Source organism: Chaetura pelagica, unplaced genomic scaffold, assembly GCF_000747805.2.
Source record: "Chaetura pelagica isolate M959 unplaced genomic scaffold, ChaPel_1.0 scaffold72, whole genome shotgun sequence".
NCBI classification, from domain to species: domain Eukaryota; kingdom Metazoa; phylum Chordata; class Aves; order Apodiformes; family Apodidae; genus Chaetura; species Chaetura pelagica.
In genome coordinates, this window is record NW_009952560.1 from 2,573,202 (window position 1) to 2,591,475 (window position 18,274).

General features: G+C 39.9%; 1 protein-coding gene across 1 annotated transcript; it reads right to left on the reverse strand.

Annotated features, from left to right (window-relative positions):
• Positions 1-3,181: 3,181 nt before the first annotated feature.
• GDPD1 (glycerophosphodiester phosphodiesterase domain containing 1) lies at positions 3,182-13,747 on the reverse strand. The gene is made up of 9 exons (XM_010009068.1): positions 13,711-13,747; positions 9,718-9,853; positions 8,988-9,033; positions 7,565-7,683; positions 6,838-6,927; positions 5,679-5,812; positions 4,952-5,011; positions 4,042-4,093; positions 3,182-3,508 (listed from the first exon to the last, which is right to left on the reverse strand). Exons 1-9 carry the CDS (start codon positions 13,725-13,727, stop codon positions 3,386-3,388), a joined length of 777 nt encoding a protein of 258 aa, XP_010007370.1. The 5' UTR covers positions 13,728-13,747; the 3' UTR covers positions 3,182-3,385.
• Between the last annotated feature and the right edge of the window lie 4,527 nt (positions 13,748-18,274).

Here is an 18,274-nt window from a genome sequence, read left to right on the forward strand (position 1 = left end):
ATATATCTGTATATAATTGTATATATTTTCTTTTATGATTCATTAGTGTTTTAATTAAAGCTGTGCAGTTTAGTTTTCAATCCGGCCAAGTCTCTCTCTTTTTCTCTCTCTCCTTCCCTACCTGGGTGGGAGGGAGAGGGGATCGAGAGCATTGTTGTCGGACCTGAGTCGAACTGTGACATACCCCCAAGCCCTCTTGTTTTGGATAAACTGTGTTAAGTTCTTCTGAATATTCTGTTTAGGTATCAAGACTTAGTACTGGAGATTTAGCACAGGCTACACAACCTGAAGTGAGCACAGACAAACACATTCTGTGTTAGAGACACGTGAATATCCACTAATACTCCCCAATTCCCTATTCCAGTTTACTAACCCTTTGGAATGTGTAGTAAGTAATAAAACACTGCCCAGAGCAACTGGGGAAATCCTCACATCAGCCTGCCAAAATCCTTTCAAAATTACTAAATACTGTTCCACACAAAACTCCACCTTACTTGCCTAATACAAAGCCTTAAGGCTTTAAAAATTACACTTGACCTTATAACCTAGTATTTAATGTAATTTAATGGGAATCCAGTAGGAAAGCTGAACATTTTTCTCTAGGACCAGAGGAAACATTAACCTGCTTACTGCCATAAAAAGAAAGCTCTGTATTTATGTATTTATAGTAAACTTTGACCCAACACAGGGCAACACCGCACAGAAAGTTGCTACAAATGAGGTACCTGTTAACAAGAAGATACTCAAAACACACTAGTTTGCTGGCCCCAATTCAGAAGCAGATACTTGTCAGCTGTAAAAGTTTTTCTGTACTCCATAACACATTGATCTCTCCTTGATCACCCACAGGTTTTTGCCTAAGTCTTATCCAAAAGCAAGCAGGTAGAAGACTCATACCATCATCTCAGAAATGATGCTTTCAGGCAAAGTCACAATAAGTATTTAGATCTTTTTATGAGCAAGGATGTTTTAATGTGTCACATTTCAAAAGCATGAATCTTTCTTTACAAGAAAAACATCAGTTCCTACATTTGGAGCTAGAGGTCCACAAGACTTTCTGCAAATTAAAAGTGCATGAAATACATGCATCATCCTTCATAGATTAAATATTTTGCAATAGAATTGAAAACACAGTAAGTGTTGAACAATATTTAGATAAAAGTACCTGAAAAGAATCTCTCCTTGGAGAGAGAGATTAACTGAACATCCTCCTGGACAGCTGTGCAAGTTCTCAACAAATGCTTTTCTGTACAAGTGGTTTAAAAATCACACAGCAAGTTCTGGAATATTCAAAACAGTGGTTTGATAAAACAAACATTCTACAGTTACCTCAATTCCCATATTATTTTGCTACAAACAGTTACCACAGCCTAAGCTCTGGGCATTAGTGCTCAGATTCACAGCCTCATCTACACAACATTATCTGCTTCAAGAGATCAAACTTTAGCTCTTCTCTTTAGCCCAAGAGAAGGACTGAATAAATTCAGCAGCTTTTCCAGCACAGAACCCCTTCCCTCCCATGTAAAAGGACTCATTCAAATCTCAGATATGAAGTAGCAGACATATCAAAGAGAGGTTAAAAACTACATCAGATGTAGGAAGACTCTGAAAAATGTGTTGAGCATTTTTGAAGGTAAAAGTCTCCAACATCACTGCTAGAAAGAAAGATTAAAATGAAACTTAAAAATTAGGTTGGTCACTTCTAAAACTGTGCTGTCATTCAACATAGAATAAAGCAAAACAGTTTTATTTATGCAGTGATGAGGAAAAAATTAAGAGAGATATTAAGTCATCACCTGTCCCTTGAGAGATCAAGTCCAGAAATTTTAAAACATAGCTCTTCCCAGACTGAAAACAAAAAAAGGTTTTAATGCATGAGTGCTGTTTGGTAGTATTGTCTGAACAGAATTAAATTTGCATTGTAGGATAGGTCTGTGTGTTGGAAATTCCACAGTAATTAAGTGGAGTTGAAAAAAACCACACTGCATGAACACAATCTAGAGCTAAGCACTACCTAGTGTAAACCAAATTAAGACAGGAAGGGGGGAATTTTTCTTTTTATCCACTAATCTGCATATGAAGGCAATTCTGTAACTATTCTGTGACTACTAGAAAGCAGGAAGAACTGTGACTGGATTGATTATTAGCAGTTATCTGACCATACATAACTGGTCTGAAAGGAAAACAAAAAGCTCAGTAAATAATAAATAATTTCAACCTTTTTTCCTATGAACAGTTAGGAAATTGCATTGTCTTCTATTCAATGAGCAACAAGCCTCACTAAATTAAGAGGAAACTGAATCCACTGCCATCTTAACCAGCATTAACTCATTTGCTGCCTTCAGCACATGTTCACTGAAATCGTAAATGTAGGAGGAGCTTCTTCCACCTCATCCATGTAGAAATGTACTTTTGTAGAGAGAAAAGACTAACATTTAAGTACATCCTAGACTGACACTAGATCCTTTTGTAAGTATGTATATAAATCTGCTTGAGGTGAATTCATTTAATAGGAGCATCTTGTTTTGTTCCTCAGACTCCTGACCAAACACAGTCTGGTCCCTCACCCTAAAAACACCTTTTCCATTCATCAGTCCAACAGACCTTTGAACTACAAAAGTGCAGAAGACTTCTAAACATTGGCTTCCTTTGTGAAAATACTATTTCAAAGGAAGTGTCATCTATAGTAAGTGCAATATTCCTTTCTGGAAAGCTCACTACTGCCATGCCATGGCAGCCTGACAGGTAGATCAGGGGCAAACCTAGACCCTTGCACTGGTGCTTGGTGCCATTGTTACCAGGAAGAATAACTGAGTACATCTACACTGAGCAAGTGAGTTACTTTCAGTTAAAAAAAAATTACCTTTACTGACTACACTTCACAGGCTAAACTATCAGGAGAGCCACAGATTCTGATTTCTACTCCCCCTGTGCATTGTTTTTCTTTTTTGCCCTACAAGTTACCTGAAAACTAAAAGCCACACAGGAAAAGCTGCCACACAAGGAACACTTCCAGAAATTCTTCATTTCTGCCCACTAGAATGTAACTAGAATAACTGACATGTCTTGACAGCTTCTTGGGAACACTTGTGACAGGTAAATTAATGCTTATTATCTACAGGTCTCCTATCTAGCAACTTTCTTCCTACTCCCCACTATTTGTGGAGTGCTCTGTTGCTAAATGAGCTATTTACAGATGTAAACTATGTAATTATAAGTTTTTAAATAAATAGACCACCTTTAGAGTAGGTAGCAAATTGACAACAAGATCATCCAATTATGTCCTTCAAACAAAATGATCTGTATATGCTGCTCAGTATTTTTTAAATGAAGAAAATCCTTGGTTCACAATCTATTCTGCAAGAATTTCCTTGGTCTTCTTCCTTTATGCTGGATAATTGTGTAAGAACTCCTTAAGTTTTGTTGGATAGTCTGTCATCACTCCAGTTGCTCCCAGATCAAATGCCCTCTTGTATTCTTGTTCTTCATTCAGCACCCAAATATACACCTATGATATGGGATAGAGAGACAAATCATTACAGGACATACTGAAATTAAACAAAAGGTGACTTTTGACCTAAACTCTTTCCTATGAGTGAGGTGATGGTGCATGTATTTTCAATGATGAAATACAACACTGTGGTGCCAAAGACATGCATACCAACCTATCCAACTTCTTCCCCCTCGTTCCCCAAAAGGGTCATTAATTTCATTACCTGAGACTTCAAATGTTTCCAAAAGTTAAAATACTGTTTTGTGAAGAGCCCCAGACAGGTAAGTAGTTTAGGTTTACATTTGAAGTGGGGGGAAAAAATAATCTTAAAAGGAATTTAAATTAATGATTCTTTTTCAAAGCATAAAATTCCCCCTTTGCAATTACAGAACTGCAAATATAACAGCATAATGTATTGCCCAGAAACCAAAACACAACACAACAGGACATCTTGGGGTGAAGAGGAACCCATCACAAGGCCATCTCTGGATGCTTCAAACTCTCACTAGGCTAAAAATCACATTTCCTGCAGCTTCACCAGACTGTACCTGAATGCCCCGAGCAGTGAGGTGATCAAAAAGTGCCTTCCGCATCAGCAACCTGCAGAAAGGAGAAAGGGATTCTTTCAAAACTTGAAATGATATGAAATTTTCCATGTCTGTTGATGTTCTGCAATAAATTTTTCATAGAGCACGAGATTCAACATTTTCCACCCCAAAAAAGTGAGTACAAACCTCTAGGGAGTATTTAGTTCCAAGCAACTCAGGACTGGTTAACACAGATACCAGCAATTTGCATTAAGTTATGGATATTTTTATCAGCTCTTCTGAAGATCAAATCCATCAGATCCCTCCTTCATTGTGCAGCTACCCTGCAACATGTCCAATGAATCAATCCCTTCCCTATCAGGACAAATTTTATCCTTCACACCATGACATGAAAGCTCTACCGACCACTCAAAAAAATCAAACTAGCAGATGTCAGACAGAGGAGTCAGAAGACACTTATTGCAATCACATCCAAACCCTGAAAGCACATGATTAAGTTTCCTCTGAAGCACAGATATTCCTAAAATGCAAAGTGTTCCATGTGAGCCAGACAGTATCTCCTCTGGCAACACTATGAAACAATCACAATCCCATGAAACATGAAAGCTGCTTTCTGAATCTATCTGCATGCTAATTAACTGAATACACTTAATGACAGAAACTAGACTCCACTGGAATAATGCCCACTGGGAATGCACCTCAGTGTGTTTCAGTGGATGAAAAATAACAGCACACAGGAACACCTGCATAAGATTTGGATTTCAGTTATGTTGCACTGACAACAAAGCCAGAAGAAACTGAAAAAAACCTAAAACACAAGTAGCTACAGCAATAGCCAGTCTGTGGCCTGAGCCAACTGTTAATATATAGCCAATATATAAATAAAAATCTAATAAGATTAAAACCTTACGTGTCAGCTAGCCAGATTACAAATTTCTGGCTTCTTGTCATCTTCTGTGGTTCTTTCAGCCTGTTGAGGAAGAAGAGGGAAAAATATTAAAATATTATTTGAGATGTTCTTGCAGAAGGAACATGAAGAATTAATCTTGCAGTTTCTCAAATTACAGCAGTAATGTCACTAAAATAGTGACTTGGAATTGGATTACACCAGAGGAATGTGCTACACGTAAGAGAAACAGCAGAGATGGGTTTTCAGCAGCATTTCACTCAAGTGTGAGAAACAAGAAGCACATGAAATCTCATGCCCACCCTATTACTGACTTGCCCCTTTTGGCTTTATCAGGTTAATCTGTCCTCAAGAAAGAGGGAGAACAGTGCAAGAACTGGTTATTTGTACAGCACTGCTACATATTACTATCTAGATGGCATCAGCACAAGCTGCTTTGTGAAGGCAGCTGCACAAGGGTGGTGTTTAGGGGAGATGCCTTAAACAGCAAACACTGATGTACACAGGCACCCCACACCAGCAATTCAGTAACTCAGAGCTGGCTACAGACAGGTCAAATACAGAGGAGTAAAGGATCTGTGTAGTTTTCTCTTAGGAATACACAAAAGTGCCCAAACAGAAATGTCTCCTCAGCCCGAGGATACTGACCAAAGCAATGCTCAAGCTGCCATCATCATTCACCTGTTTCACCACGATTTCAGTGCAGCACCCACCAACAGACTTAACTCACTTGAGGATGATTGAAGGCATGGGAATTTCCAAGAACTCCTCCTTGAAAGGAATGAATGGCAACAGGCCAGTGTAGAACAGGCCAAGCAGCAGGAGGACACGTTGGGCACAGAAGATGATGGGAATGTCAGCATTCTGCAGGAACAGGGAAAGAAAGATTCCAAATGATCTTGGTGGATTGTTGAGTCTGTTGCAATTCAATTTACTCACCAACATATGTTTAAAGTTTAGCACTTGCACCTCAAATTCAGGCCACTGTTAATGACAGGCCTGCAACTGAATTTAAACTACTTTCTTGCAGCCTGCAATCCAAGCAAAACAGTTTTACACACTTTGAAGGGGTATTGGGAACTGAAAAAGTCAAGTTTCACTGGTTGCAGTGCTGCTTTTGATACCTGTCTTCATCCTCTTTCCAGACTGCAGGACAACGTGCAGCATTTTGCCTTAGACTGGTATGACTGCAAAGAACAAGCTGTGCTTTAGCACAGGTCTGGTCATTGCTTGGTATCTCATCAACTGCCTTCACAATGTATTTTTAAATATGCTGGTTTATGAACCAGAATATTTGGGCTACAAAAAATGAACATATGAACCTGCAGTTCAGGTAGAAAAATGTGTGTGGTCCTGCACAAATAAATCAGAACCATATTTGTACTCTCAACCAGATCAATTTCACTCCAGTGCATAACTCCCTTGGACTAAGCACAATTTTAATTCCAAATTGTACGATTTCTCAGCACAAAAAGGAATTGAATCTACAGCTGTAAAACAGCTTTGTACCAACACAACCTTGTGTCAGCTAGTGGCCACATCCATTATTTTCATAAAAAGAAACACAAAACAAGCAATCCTTAGAAAAACTGCTTTTGTTGAATGATGTGCAAAACAGGCTCTAGGAGTTCCTGGCATAAAATTATAACACCCAGTATTTTACAGAACAAGAATAAACCATGACTAATTCCTCAAGTACTTGATTGCAGAGTATAGGAGTGTTAACTGTGCTTGTTTTATTGCAACAGTGTAGTAAGCAGAGTACAAACTAAGAGCAAAATTTCTCATCACACCTGAAAGTCTGGCATAGCTGGGCTAGATCTTGATTTACAAGCTGCTTTTCTGCACATTTTTTCAGGAGAATAAAGCTTCTGTGGATCCTTTCTTACCTCCTTAAGACACTTGGACACAACCTCATAATTGACATTCCCCCACACCGTCAAATGCTCTCGCTTGTACTGACTCACCAGCTCAGACACCTGCAAAGGACAACAGCAGAACCCTAACATGTACTTGTTGAAAATCATAAGCAGAATTATTTAACTGAAACTCTACTTCTTACTTTTCAGCTACCTAAGTCATTACAGAACAATCTGTTCTCCTGTACTCTCTCCTATCTTATGACCATTGTGTGTGATTAGAAAGAAACGGGTGTTCAGTTCAACAGACAAAAGGCAGATCATTAGATCTGCAAAAAACAGAATTTAAGAGAATTAGATGGCAAAATAGCATCTTGCCCTGTCTGTAATGAATAGTTATTACACTGACACTTTATTATGATACTTTGGTAGGCAACAGTCTGCAAGACAACCCTTCATGTGAAGGAAAAACCAAAGGTGTTGAGCAGTGTAGCATCAGCTTCATGCCAGGACAGAGGGTCAGTAAAGAGCTGTTTGTTGTGTATCTTGGCCAAGATCACTTCTCTCTCTGCTGCTTTACCTCATACATCAAGCAAGATCTGACAAGTGAAGGACGCAGAAGTCTAAGAACACGGGGTTTAGTGTCACAGGGTTTAGTGTCACAGACTGCTAGAAACTCCAAGGAACTGGTTTTTTTTTTAAATTTCAACATCATTGCAGGTCATTGAGTCTCAGTTCAGCCTAGGTGGTCACATACCTTTTTGATCAACACATTGTTGTTTACTTTGATGTCAATGTTGACAGGAGTTTCTGGGAATGCCTCAAACACCTCCTTCAGGAGTGGGATGCGGTTGTCTTTTCCCTCACAGTGACATTCTGGGGAAACAAGTTGTCACTGCTGTGAGCATTTTTAATCCACTACAGAGAAAAGCTGAGCTGTCAGAACACTCATTATTTTAAAATAAAGTTCCTAGAATCAGCACTTTTAAGCTTAAAAAAGCCAGCAAAAATATGACGTCACTTGGATAGTTGTAATTATGACAAGTTCACATCCATAATGAAAATGCTCTGAGCATATATCATGTTTAGGTTTGAACTTCATTAAATTCAGTCATTATTTAGCAACAGTAGCAGGGCAGGCATCGTTCAAATCCTGAAACAGCAAACATGGGCTCATCTGCCATCTAGCAAATGCAAAGGGATCAAGATGAAATGAGACCAAATGAGAAAAACTTTTCCTCCTAGGAAAATTTACTGCAGAAGCACAATGAGTAAAGGGAACAGAAGCAACCCCCCAGGTGTCACTGTCTGAAGGTACTTGTGGCTCTAAGGAATTAACTGAAGGCTCTCACCACCTCTGTATTACTGTACCTAAACAAAAGATACATATGTGTAAAATAACATGTCATGGAGCTCACCTTGGTGCATTTTATGTATTTTGCAATTTTGAACAGAAACATTTAATACAAGATTTGCTTGTTGGGCAGTTCAAATATAGAAAGGCTACATAAATTAGTCACAAAGCCCTCAAATACATCTGGTATCATCTCTGGTAGCCTTTTCTAGGTGGAAGCCCTCTCAGTTTTAGCCTGTAGGCTTTATTCAAATTACAGTCCCAAGAATTAAGAGTTTTCACAAGAAAATGGGTTAATCTTTTTCTAGGTTTTCCTGCCTTGCAGTAATATTGGTATTGAACTTCAAGTCATACATTCATTAGCCAATACTCTTCATATCCACCCTTCTGAAAATGTCTGTAGTGTCTGACATCTTGTAGTACTTCAAGCCCAGAGTGCATGACCACAATGACAGTTGAGCTGTAAAGAAATTCTCTTCTGTCTTCTCTTAATTTTTTTGAACAAATTCTCAATTAGCACCCTCTGAAGATCTCACAGAGGAACTGGAAAACAGTTCCAAGAAATAGACAAGCAAACAAATTTACTTGGAAAAAGATACCTCTTACCTCTTAAACTTAAGTCACTGCCAGCAGCTGGTATTAAAAAAATATGTTTTGGTTACTAAAACTAGAATTATATTTTCCTTTTAAAACTTCTCTCATCAAGATGCTGATAGAAGCAAATCCTCTTTTCTACTCCCCTTGCCAAAATAAGAAATTACCACAGCACAAAAACGGAAAGTTAGTTACTGATAGTAAATTGAAACTGCAAAAGAGAAAAACATACCTTTCTGAAATGTGACATCCAGCTTGCAGAGATATGGTGGAAGTTCCTTAAAAATAAAGGGCAATGGAACACTAATTCAGATGCAGGGATATAATAATGACATTTCTCAAAAAAGCCAGAAAAAATATGATTCATGAGCCATATAAAAAGTTCTCTCTAAAGACAGAAATAACATCTTACAAAATCTTCCTGCCCAAAAGGTGCTTTAGAAGCACTCTGTACATTTCTACTTGAATTGTTTGCGATTCTTAAGACTTGTGTTCCCTGTAGCTCAGTAAAGCAAAACCTCTCCCAAAGCCTATCTGAAAATTCCACTTAAATACCAGATGGACAGACAGTTCATTAAAACAAGCTTTTAAAACTGCCAGTGCAGGTGGGACTCATCTGGTTTTCCTGATAAAAACTGGGTCATCCCAGGATGTTGGTGACTAAGCTTCCTTTATCATCAGTATGGCAACAGAGGCCCACCTCCAGAAAGTTACTCATCCATCCTACTATGGGGCAGTTAATCACCCTCTGGGTACGAGCTGGTTCTTCTCCCTTGGCCACACAGGGAGCCTAGTGGTTGTATTTTTAAATTATTATTTTTTTAAGACAAGATGAATCCCCCTCCTTAGATTTTGGATACTAGACACACCCACCCACGCACACAACCCTTCTTCCCACCCCAGCCACCCTACACGCTCCCTTTGAAACCTCACCTTGCACTAACATTTTCTCTTCAACTTACAGAGTATTTGAGGTCAGATATGTTGACATCAACTCCTGTTGATCTCTTCAGGTTCTCATCATGGGACACAACCACTTGTTCATCTTTTGTCAGGTGACAATCCAGCTCCAACATGTCTGTCCCTATATTAACCGCACTGGAAGGGAAGAGTCTGCCTTCAGCCACACATCTATTCCCTTCAGCTCCAAATCCAACACATTTATGTCATTTAATTAAAACTAACCCAAATGGAGGTACTTTAGATGCTTTATGATGCAATGAATCCTCACAACCTTGCTGCCAAGCAGGAAGCAAATAACTCTGCTGCAGTGGGAAAGCTGATGCAAGAATGAAGGTATCATGAATCAGAGAAGGGATCTGGACTCAGGAACCTGCCTCTGTCTTACATGGAAATCAAGCAGCTCAGCTGTTGATTTCAGCCTGTACCTTGGCCCTGAGAAACCTGCTGCTAAAGGACTGTTTCAGTATTTGGGATGTGATGTTTATTAGCATTAGCACATTTACCACTGGAAGAAGTGAGCTCTATTTTTAAAAGTCATTGATTTTGTAGTAAACAAACAGCAAATGACAGGGACACAAGTCTTTTTTTACTTAAGTTAATCAGAAACAGATGGATCAGGAAATTAGCCATGGGGCTCTCAAGCTTTTGGCTTTTTGGCTAACAAGGCTAAACTTCTAAAATATTCTATTATAATGCTAATATTAAAATATATTATAATGTATATTGTTGTATTTATATTAATGTTAATGAATGTTAAAATGTATAAAACATTCTAGCATCTGGTGAGATGCTGGCCCAGGTTGCCTGGGAAAGTTGTGGCTGCCCCATCCCTGGCAGTGTTGAAGGGCAGGTTGGATAGAGCTCTGAGCAACCTGGGCTGGTGGGAGGTGTCCCTGCCCATGCAGGGGGGTTGGACTGGATGGTCTTCAAGGTCCCTTCAAACCCAAGCCATTCTATGATTTTAATGAAAAATTTAAAATTTAAACCAACAACAAAACCACTAAAAAACACAGTAGTATTTTTCAAAGAAAAACAGCTATTCCTGTTCCAATCTGCTGCTTAAAAAAGCTCTAATCCAATCCCAAATCCACTCTGTGGGAGCTTAGCTCACAGGAGGAAGAATAAAGAAAGCAGAAAGTATCAACAATACCTAAAAACAAAGCCACAACACCTGGGAGTCCAGTCTATACTGGACAAAAAGCTCTGCTACTTCACTAACAGCCTTTTCCTTAAGAAAAGGGCTTTACTGACTGCTGAAGTACAGACAAAACATAACGAAATGCAACAGCAAAACAAAACTCTCATTAAGTGATTAACACAACTTCTGGTCCAGCTGGGATAACGATCAAGAAGGGGGTTGTCAAATTAAAAACAATTTGTTAACTGTTTTCCAGTGCCACTAATTAAGAATTAGGAGAGGAACAAAATCCTATTACACATAGAAGATATACAGCCTGTTCTGTGTAATTTTTCCTCCTGAGAAAAAGCATCTCCAAACATGTAGCAGGAGATGTGCCAAATTTGCAGATGATGTTCCCATCTAGTTCCCATCTTATAATTTAACCAGCAAAATCTATTAGAAATATTACTGCTTAAGAAATTGAGGACGGATGCTGCATGGAACAAGGAAAGCAACAACTTGCCTTGCTAACAAATTTGAGGATTTGCCAGGCTCTTACTAGCAGTTTACTCCTAAATAAGCTGTCTGAAAGGGCTGTGTGTTTTCAGCTGGAAATCCATTTGCTCTGTAGCTCTGTACCAACACATCGAATCTATGCTGCTCCAGAGAAGACTTCAGATGTTCCCCAGCTGCAGATCCAAGTGCTCCAGAACTCAAGTTGTGAAGCAGACACATTTGCAAATTGGGATGTTACAACTCTTTGCTTGTGTTTAACTCCAGCTGTTTTCAAATAAAAGGGCATACCAGGAAATATAAAAGAAAACTCCTACCTTGGAAATTAAAATCCATGAGGCAAGGCCTAATGTAGCACAATGTATAGAGTTTGTAAATACTAATTTGACCACATACTTTTATTGCTGTAACTACAGTGTTTAAAGCTGTCTCTCTAAACCAAGTATGTCCATAAAAGAAAAGGAAATACAATGAGAAAAATATCTACAGTTTACTCAGCAGCTTCCTGTCCAAACAATGCTAAAGTCCATGGCTCTCTTACAGACAATTGAACTTGTAATTAAATTCTTACAACATTTTTTTATAAAAAATCATCAAATACTTGAAGACACTGCAAGTGTCTCTTTTAGCTTAAAAGAAACTATTTTAAAATCTAAAACCACAAGAGAAGCATTTAAATACAGTATTACATGATTACAGGTTAAAAAAAATAAATCTATCAGGTATTTTACCATGCAAAAAAATTTAAACACTGTCCAGCTTTTTACCCAGCTCTTTTTGCCAGCTTACCAGAGGAGATGGGAATGACAGGATGGTAAGGACCAAGCTTTTACCCTCCACAGAGAAAGCCAGAAGGCTTTCTACTGCTCAATGCAAAGTAATTGCTCTGACTCTGCTTTCTGCAGAAGTAACATGCCTTTATTGTTCAGACAAGACAACGTAAAAACAAGTAACTGGATTTTGCTATTGTCAGCTGTGGTGAGTTCAAAAAGTGGTCCTCAGTGCATTTGTTAGACTACAGTCATAAAATAATTAAATGGTCAAAAGAGAGCCAGACAGCTCTCTGTATTACCACAAAACACTATCTGACTCCCAGCACAGCCCTTACTCTCAGTACTACAGCTTCTGGGAGTGAAATAAAAATAGGTTACGGTGTAACTGTCCTTGTAGGGGCCTTACACATATAAAATCAGTATATTAAATTTAAATTAAGAAATGGTTAAAAAAAAAAAAAATAGAAGCACTTTGCAAAAAGTGTAGCAGCAGACTTGAAAAAAGGCAGGCCAGCAGGAGAGAAGCACAGAAAACAATCCTGAGCTTCCATGGAGAGAGAAAATACTGCAGTACTTTCAATAGCACTGCTTGGATGGGAAAGCTGGCACTGTCAGGCTGCAAGGAAATGTGCAAACTGATGAGGCTACTCAGCACAAAGGAAATTAAAACAAAACAAAACACAAAAAAACCCCATCAGAAAACCCCCCCAAAATATAACCAAAACAAAGAGAAGGCTGCATCATTCAGTCACTGCTCATTGGCAGCTGGAGTTTTAGATATGCTTCTTTTTCAAACGCCTTTAAGAACCTTGTTAGAATTCACTACTTAGATGTTGGAGGCTTAAAAGGTTTTCGAGAACCAACTCCAATTTAAAGCCCTAGATAAGAGGCTTTCACACATTGTGCAAACAAGGGATGTGTATGAAAGGGAAAAACATAACACAACCCTTTTCTATAGCTTTGCAGATGGTACATTAAAAGTTAGTTAACACTAGGATTTCAGTCACAATAATTTCAGAGGACAAATTATTAACCTTCTATATATAGAGAAGGGAAGTGAATTCTGTGATACTGTGCAATAACTAAGAGAACTCCTTAAAGCCATAACAGCAGTAAACTTATTCAGACTTCCTGAAATCCAGCCTTGTATACTAATTGGCATGTTGGCACAGGCTATGACCTGATGGCTCCATCCTGGCTCAAACCAGGACAACCTTTTAAGAAACACCAGTGTATCTGGAAAGAACAGTGTGTGATATTAGTGACCAAAAATAGCTTTGTAATGATAAATACATGAATGGAAGTAATTGCCATTAAACATGAAGCAGCACTGTTTCATGTTTTATTAGCTAGCATGGGAGAAATCAGGTCTCAGGAGTTTTATTTCCAATCACCAGTCTACCACGTTACTGAGTAGAAATGATAGTTTGTAGCATCCCAATTCCTTCTTGTTTAAATTAATGTTTAGCAATCCACAGATGTCATCCAAAGGAACAGGACAGTGTACCCCAAACAATGGATGGAAGTGATTGCTTCACCATGAGAACACTGCTAATTTAGGCATTATTGATTCTATTTGTACTCACTGGTGAAAGGCAGCCATCGTGTTCTCCAGGTTCTCTCCAGCACCTACAAAAAGAACAAAAACTAAAACATGTACAAACATAGTTTTCCTCCCCTCCATCCCAATGGAAATAAATAAAAAACAACAGGCTTAAAAGTGTACATATTTTGTGGAAATATTTGAAGGAATGAACACAAAGCTAGAGTCAGAAATCCCTGTTGCCACCAGCCTACTGGGGAGACCCAAGAGACAGGACTTTCTCAAGGTAAAACAATTTTTAAAAGAAAATTACATTTTGAATACACAAAACAGGGTTTATTTTAGCAGAATTGGGTGCCCTGTTTTTCTTTAAAGGTGCTGTGTTTGGCTATGGCTCCACAGACCAGTATATGCAAAAAGTCTGTTTCAGAGGAGTAATAAGAGGAAAGGTGAGAAAAGGAAAAAAAAAAGTGCCCAAGACTCTCTAAAGCTGATATTGCCTAGATGCAAAACCCAGTTGATGCTCAAAGAGGTGACAATCCTTTTTTTTCAGTGCAAGGATACTCCTGAAACAGCACAGATCTGTCAACAGAGGTTTATGCTGCTGGCAGAGGTCTCATACCCAAGGATTGAGACAGATTAACTCCAGTTGAGGAAGGAGAGGACAAGCAAACTCTGCAACTTTTAAGCCACAATTCTCTCCACAAAAATATCTGTAAATGAGACTGATTAGGGACTGGAAAAGGTTGTGCCCTCTCCCCTCAGAAAACAGGCATTATATAGTGGACAACAAAACAGCTTCAGGAAGACACATGCACTGATGGGGATATCTATGCAAATTTTAACTACTCTTTGACAGTGATGAACGACAGACATTGTAAACAACAATTATAAAGGCTTCAATTAACACCTGGCCTATTAACAGGACCTTACCAATACAAGCAGATGAGTCTGTGTTAATTTACCTGATGAAAGCAATGCAATCCTGCACACAAAAGCAGCAATTTTAAATTGGCTTTATCAGGTTAGCTTGGATTGATACGTTTACAATTTGAAAGACTTAACTGACTTAGAAGCATAACAACAAAAAAACCTGCATGGTTTAATGTTAACAAATAAGTCCAGAGCAGCTCCTGTGATTAGACATTCACCAATTATTTTATGGAATTTGATGGAAGAATTAGGAATAGGCTGAGTGGCAAAAAAACCTGGGGGATAGAGGAAGCTACAAGAATCTCATCGTACACTTCCTTGCCTAACAGATGAGAAAAAACCTGCATAGGACCTGGATGATTAGTTATAAGTTAACTGCAATAAAAATTGGTTTTAGATAACTTATCAGCTGTGACGATACAGCCCATGCAAGGAAAGGGGAGGGGGGGAAACCTGAGTCAGTCCTCAACTTGTGAAGAAAACAACACTATCTTAACGTCCCTGGGCAGAAATTTCCAAAAATAAAACTTGAAGTGACTGATCTAACAAGTCACATGTTAGGGAGGTAGGTAGGGCAAGTCAAACCAGCTGGTAACAAAATGCCTGACCTGTAGTGTTTTGGGGAAATGAGGAAAAAAGTTGAGATACCAGCTGAAACAAGAACTGTAAATCAGCACCATGGCTTTCACAAACCACACTCAGAAAAGGGAACTACAGGCAAGTGATCTGATGTACTAAATAATTGCCTTAAAAATGGAACTCCAGGCTGACTCAAGGGCTTCTGACATTTACTTCAATGCACCTCCAGGTTCATGGATCATCCTTTGGTGCTGCTGCATTTCCCAAGCAGAAACTACCTCCCCCAGCAGAAATTACCTCCCACAGCATACTTTAGCATCCTGTGAGGCAAACCAGCCACATCCAAACAGTATGATTCCATACCCTGGAAGCACCACCATGGAACTAGAGAGAGACAATGTTCAAGGAGATGATCCTTAGAAGTTCTATTATTTTGGGTCTCCCCCTCAGTGTAAGCAAGGAAACACATTAGGAAGAATGTTGCCAGCAGGTAGAGGGAGGTGATTGTTCCCCTCATCAGCTGTGAAATATCTGGAGCATCATACCCAGTTCTGGGCTCCACAGAACAAGACAGACCCACTGGAACAAGCCCAGAGAAGTGCTGAGAGATTCCTGCACACAGTGAGAGGCTGAGGGTGATGGAATTGTTTGGTCAGGAGAGGCTCAGGAGGAACTTACCCCATGGGAGAGGCTCTTCCCAGTGGTGCCCAAGAAAAGGATGAAAGGCAATGAGAACAAATTGAAATACAGAAAATTTAATTCAAAGCAAAAGAAAAAAAACACCTTCTTCATTGTAAGAGGGATCAAACTCTGAAACAGGCTGCCTGAAGAGACTGTGGAGCCTGCATCTTTGGCTGTATTCAAAACCTAACTGGACACAGTTCTGATCGACCTGCTCTACCTGTCGCTTCTCTGGTCAGAAATGATCTCCAGAGGTTCCTTCCAAACTCAACTATTGTGTTTCTTTAAAAATCATCACACTACCCTTTCTCCAAGACTCCACAATCTAGTCCAGGTAGCTGGCATTGACAGAAGACTAACACAATATCAAGAGTTAATTATTGATCTCAGAAATTACCAATTTTAAAATCATGCAGAAGCAAAGAAATAATTCAGGGATGCTTCCACTGACAGGCTATAAACCCAGATAAGAAAATTCTTGTATGAAGAAAGAAGTGAAATCAAAACACAGAGACTTAAAAAACCTCACAGACAAAGCTTCATCCCAGAGAGGACAAAGCCAAACAAGTTAAGTGTTACCTTCATCTCCAAAGTTAATAGGAATAATGCAGTAGGAAACCTGACACTGAGTCTAAAGCTACAGCATGACTAAAGCCTGATGAGAAATTTAAGTCCCACAGGAATTTAAGTTCCAAGGTAAATACTACAGAGAGTAAAGAGAGCTTCAGTGTCATAGCACCTGATAAGCAAAAAGCTGCTGAGATGTTAAGGGCTGTAGTTCTACCATAGGTGTATTTCACAAGGTGCCTGCAGACACAGAAGAGACCTTTGACTTTGCCTCTGAATGCCCAACCAATAATCCTTCCACTGAAAAAGGGTTTCCTGTTGTTCTCAAGGTGCTTAGTACAACTGGCCAAAACACTTGGCATCACTGGCTCCGGGCTGTGTATCTTAATTAAGGTCATTGCAAAGAAGAGAGAACAAAAGAAGATTAAGGTGATCAGACCAAGTTGCAACAAAGTCGTCTGCAAGTTTTTAATAGCTTGCAAATAACAATCAAATTGAGAACTTTTGCTCATTGCCTGAGAACACACACCTACCAGGAAGGGGCAATACACATTCCAAACCAAAAGGTGCATTTTATGCTATACTTCAGACTATAGTTACAAAAAAACCCCTTAGTCTGCTGTATAAACTGAATGGAAGGAATGCAAGTGAAAAAAAATTAGGATATCAGCTCTAGTTTTTGTATTTTAATAATTCCAAGCAGCAGTTAAGGTCCATTGGCTAGAACTGTGATCAGACACTGCATGAACTGGCACTAGATAGACACTGAAAACTCCTTAAACTCAGCATCTCCCACAGAATTTCAGGGAATATATTTCCTGGAATGACTGTTCACTAACTGAATGAGGCAGCAGGGGAAGAAAAAAGTGTAGAACTGAACTTCATGGAGCAGGAAAATACAATTTGCTGTATTTTTTACATATTTTTTTTTTCCTCCCAAAGCTTTGGAAGAGGTAGAAAACACCTGAAAAAGCACCTTCTAGCTATTTGAGCCGGAATCAGCCTGGCTGCCCACAAGGTGCAGGGAGGAGATAAGACTCTCGGGAAGGGATTGGCTTCACCAGGGCGCCGAGCCAGGAACTGTCTCGGGCAGCGAGGAGAGTCTCGGCGAACTGCACTGCTCCTGCAGCCAGAAAGGGAAGCAAAATCGGCTGCCAGAGGCAGGAGGAGGGATCTCTGGTACCTGAGCTCAGCAGCAGCCCCGCTGCCCCTCTCACGGAACCGCAGAGCGTTAAAAACAAGAGACGTCTAAGAAGAAAAACCATCGCGACCCGCAGGAGAACCTGCCGATTTCGGCCGACGCGGTTTTGTTTTTGGTTTGTTTTTTTTTAGTGGGGAGATTAATTCAGCTTTGGAATCAAGCACCGGTCAGCAGGTGGTACCTAAAATTAGGTTGCGGGAGGAAGGTTTAACAAGGAGCCCTCAGCGAGCGACGGGACCCGCGGAGCAGCCCCGGAGCCTCCCGAGCCGGCAGGGGGGGGGGGGGGGCGGGGGGGGGGGCCAGCCTCTAGGGCTAGCTGTTCCACAGGGCTGCTTCTGCTGCTGCTTTTCAGCATGCAAGGAGACCCTTCAGGAACTCCTCACCTCTCCTCTCCCATGGTTTTCTGGGTCTTACCTTGCTTTTCTGCTCCTAGCAGTAGGAAAGCTCTGAACATCTCTGTTGACAGGGCACAGCTTCGGGTGCTGAGGGGGACCCAGAGCAGAGCAGCTCTGTTGAGGCAGGTGCCACCAGTCAGCTACAGCAGGCAGGGGTGGGGGAAGCAGCAGCAGATGACCAGTGCTCCATCTGTCTGGACAAGATCAGCAAGCCAGCCTACGTCAATGGATGCTTTCACACCCTATGCCTT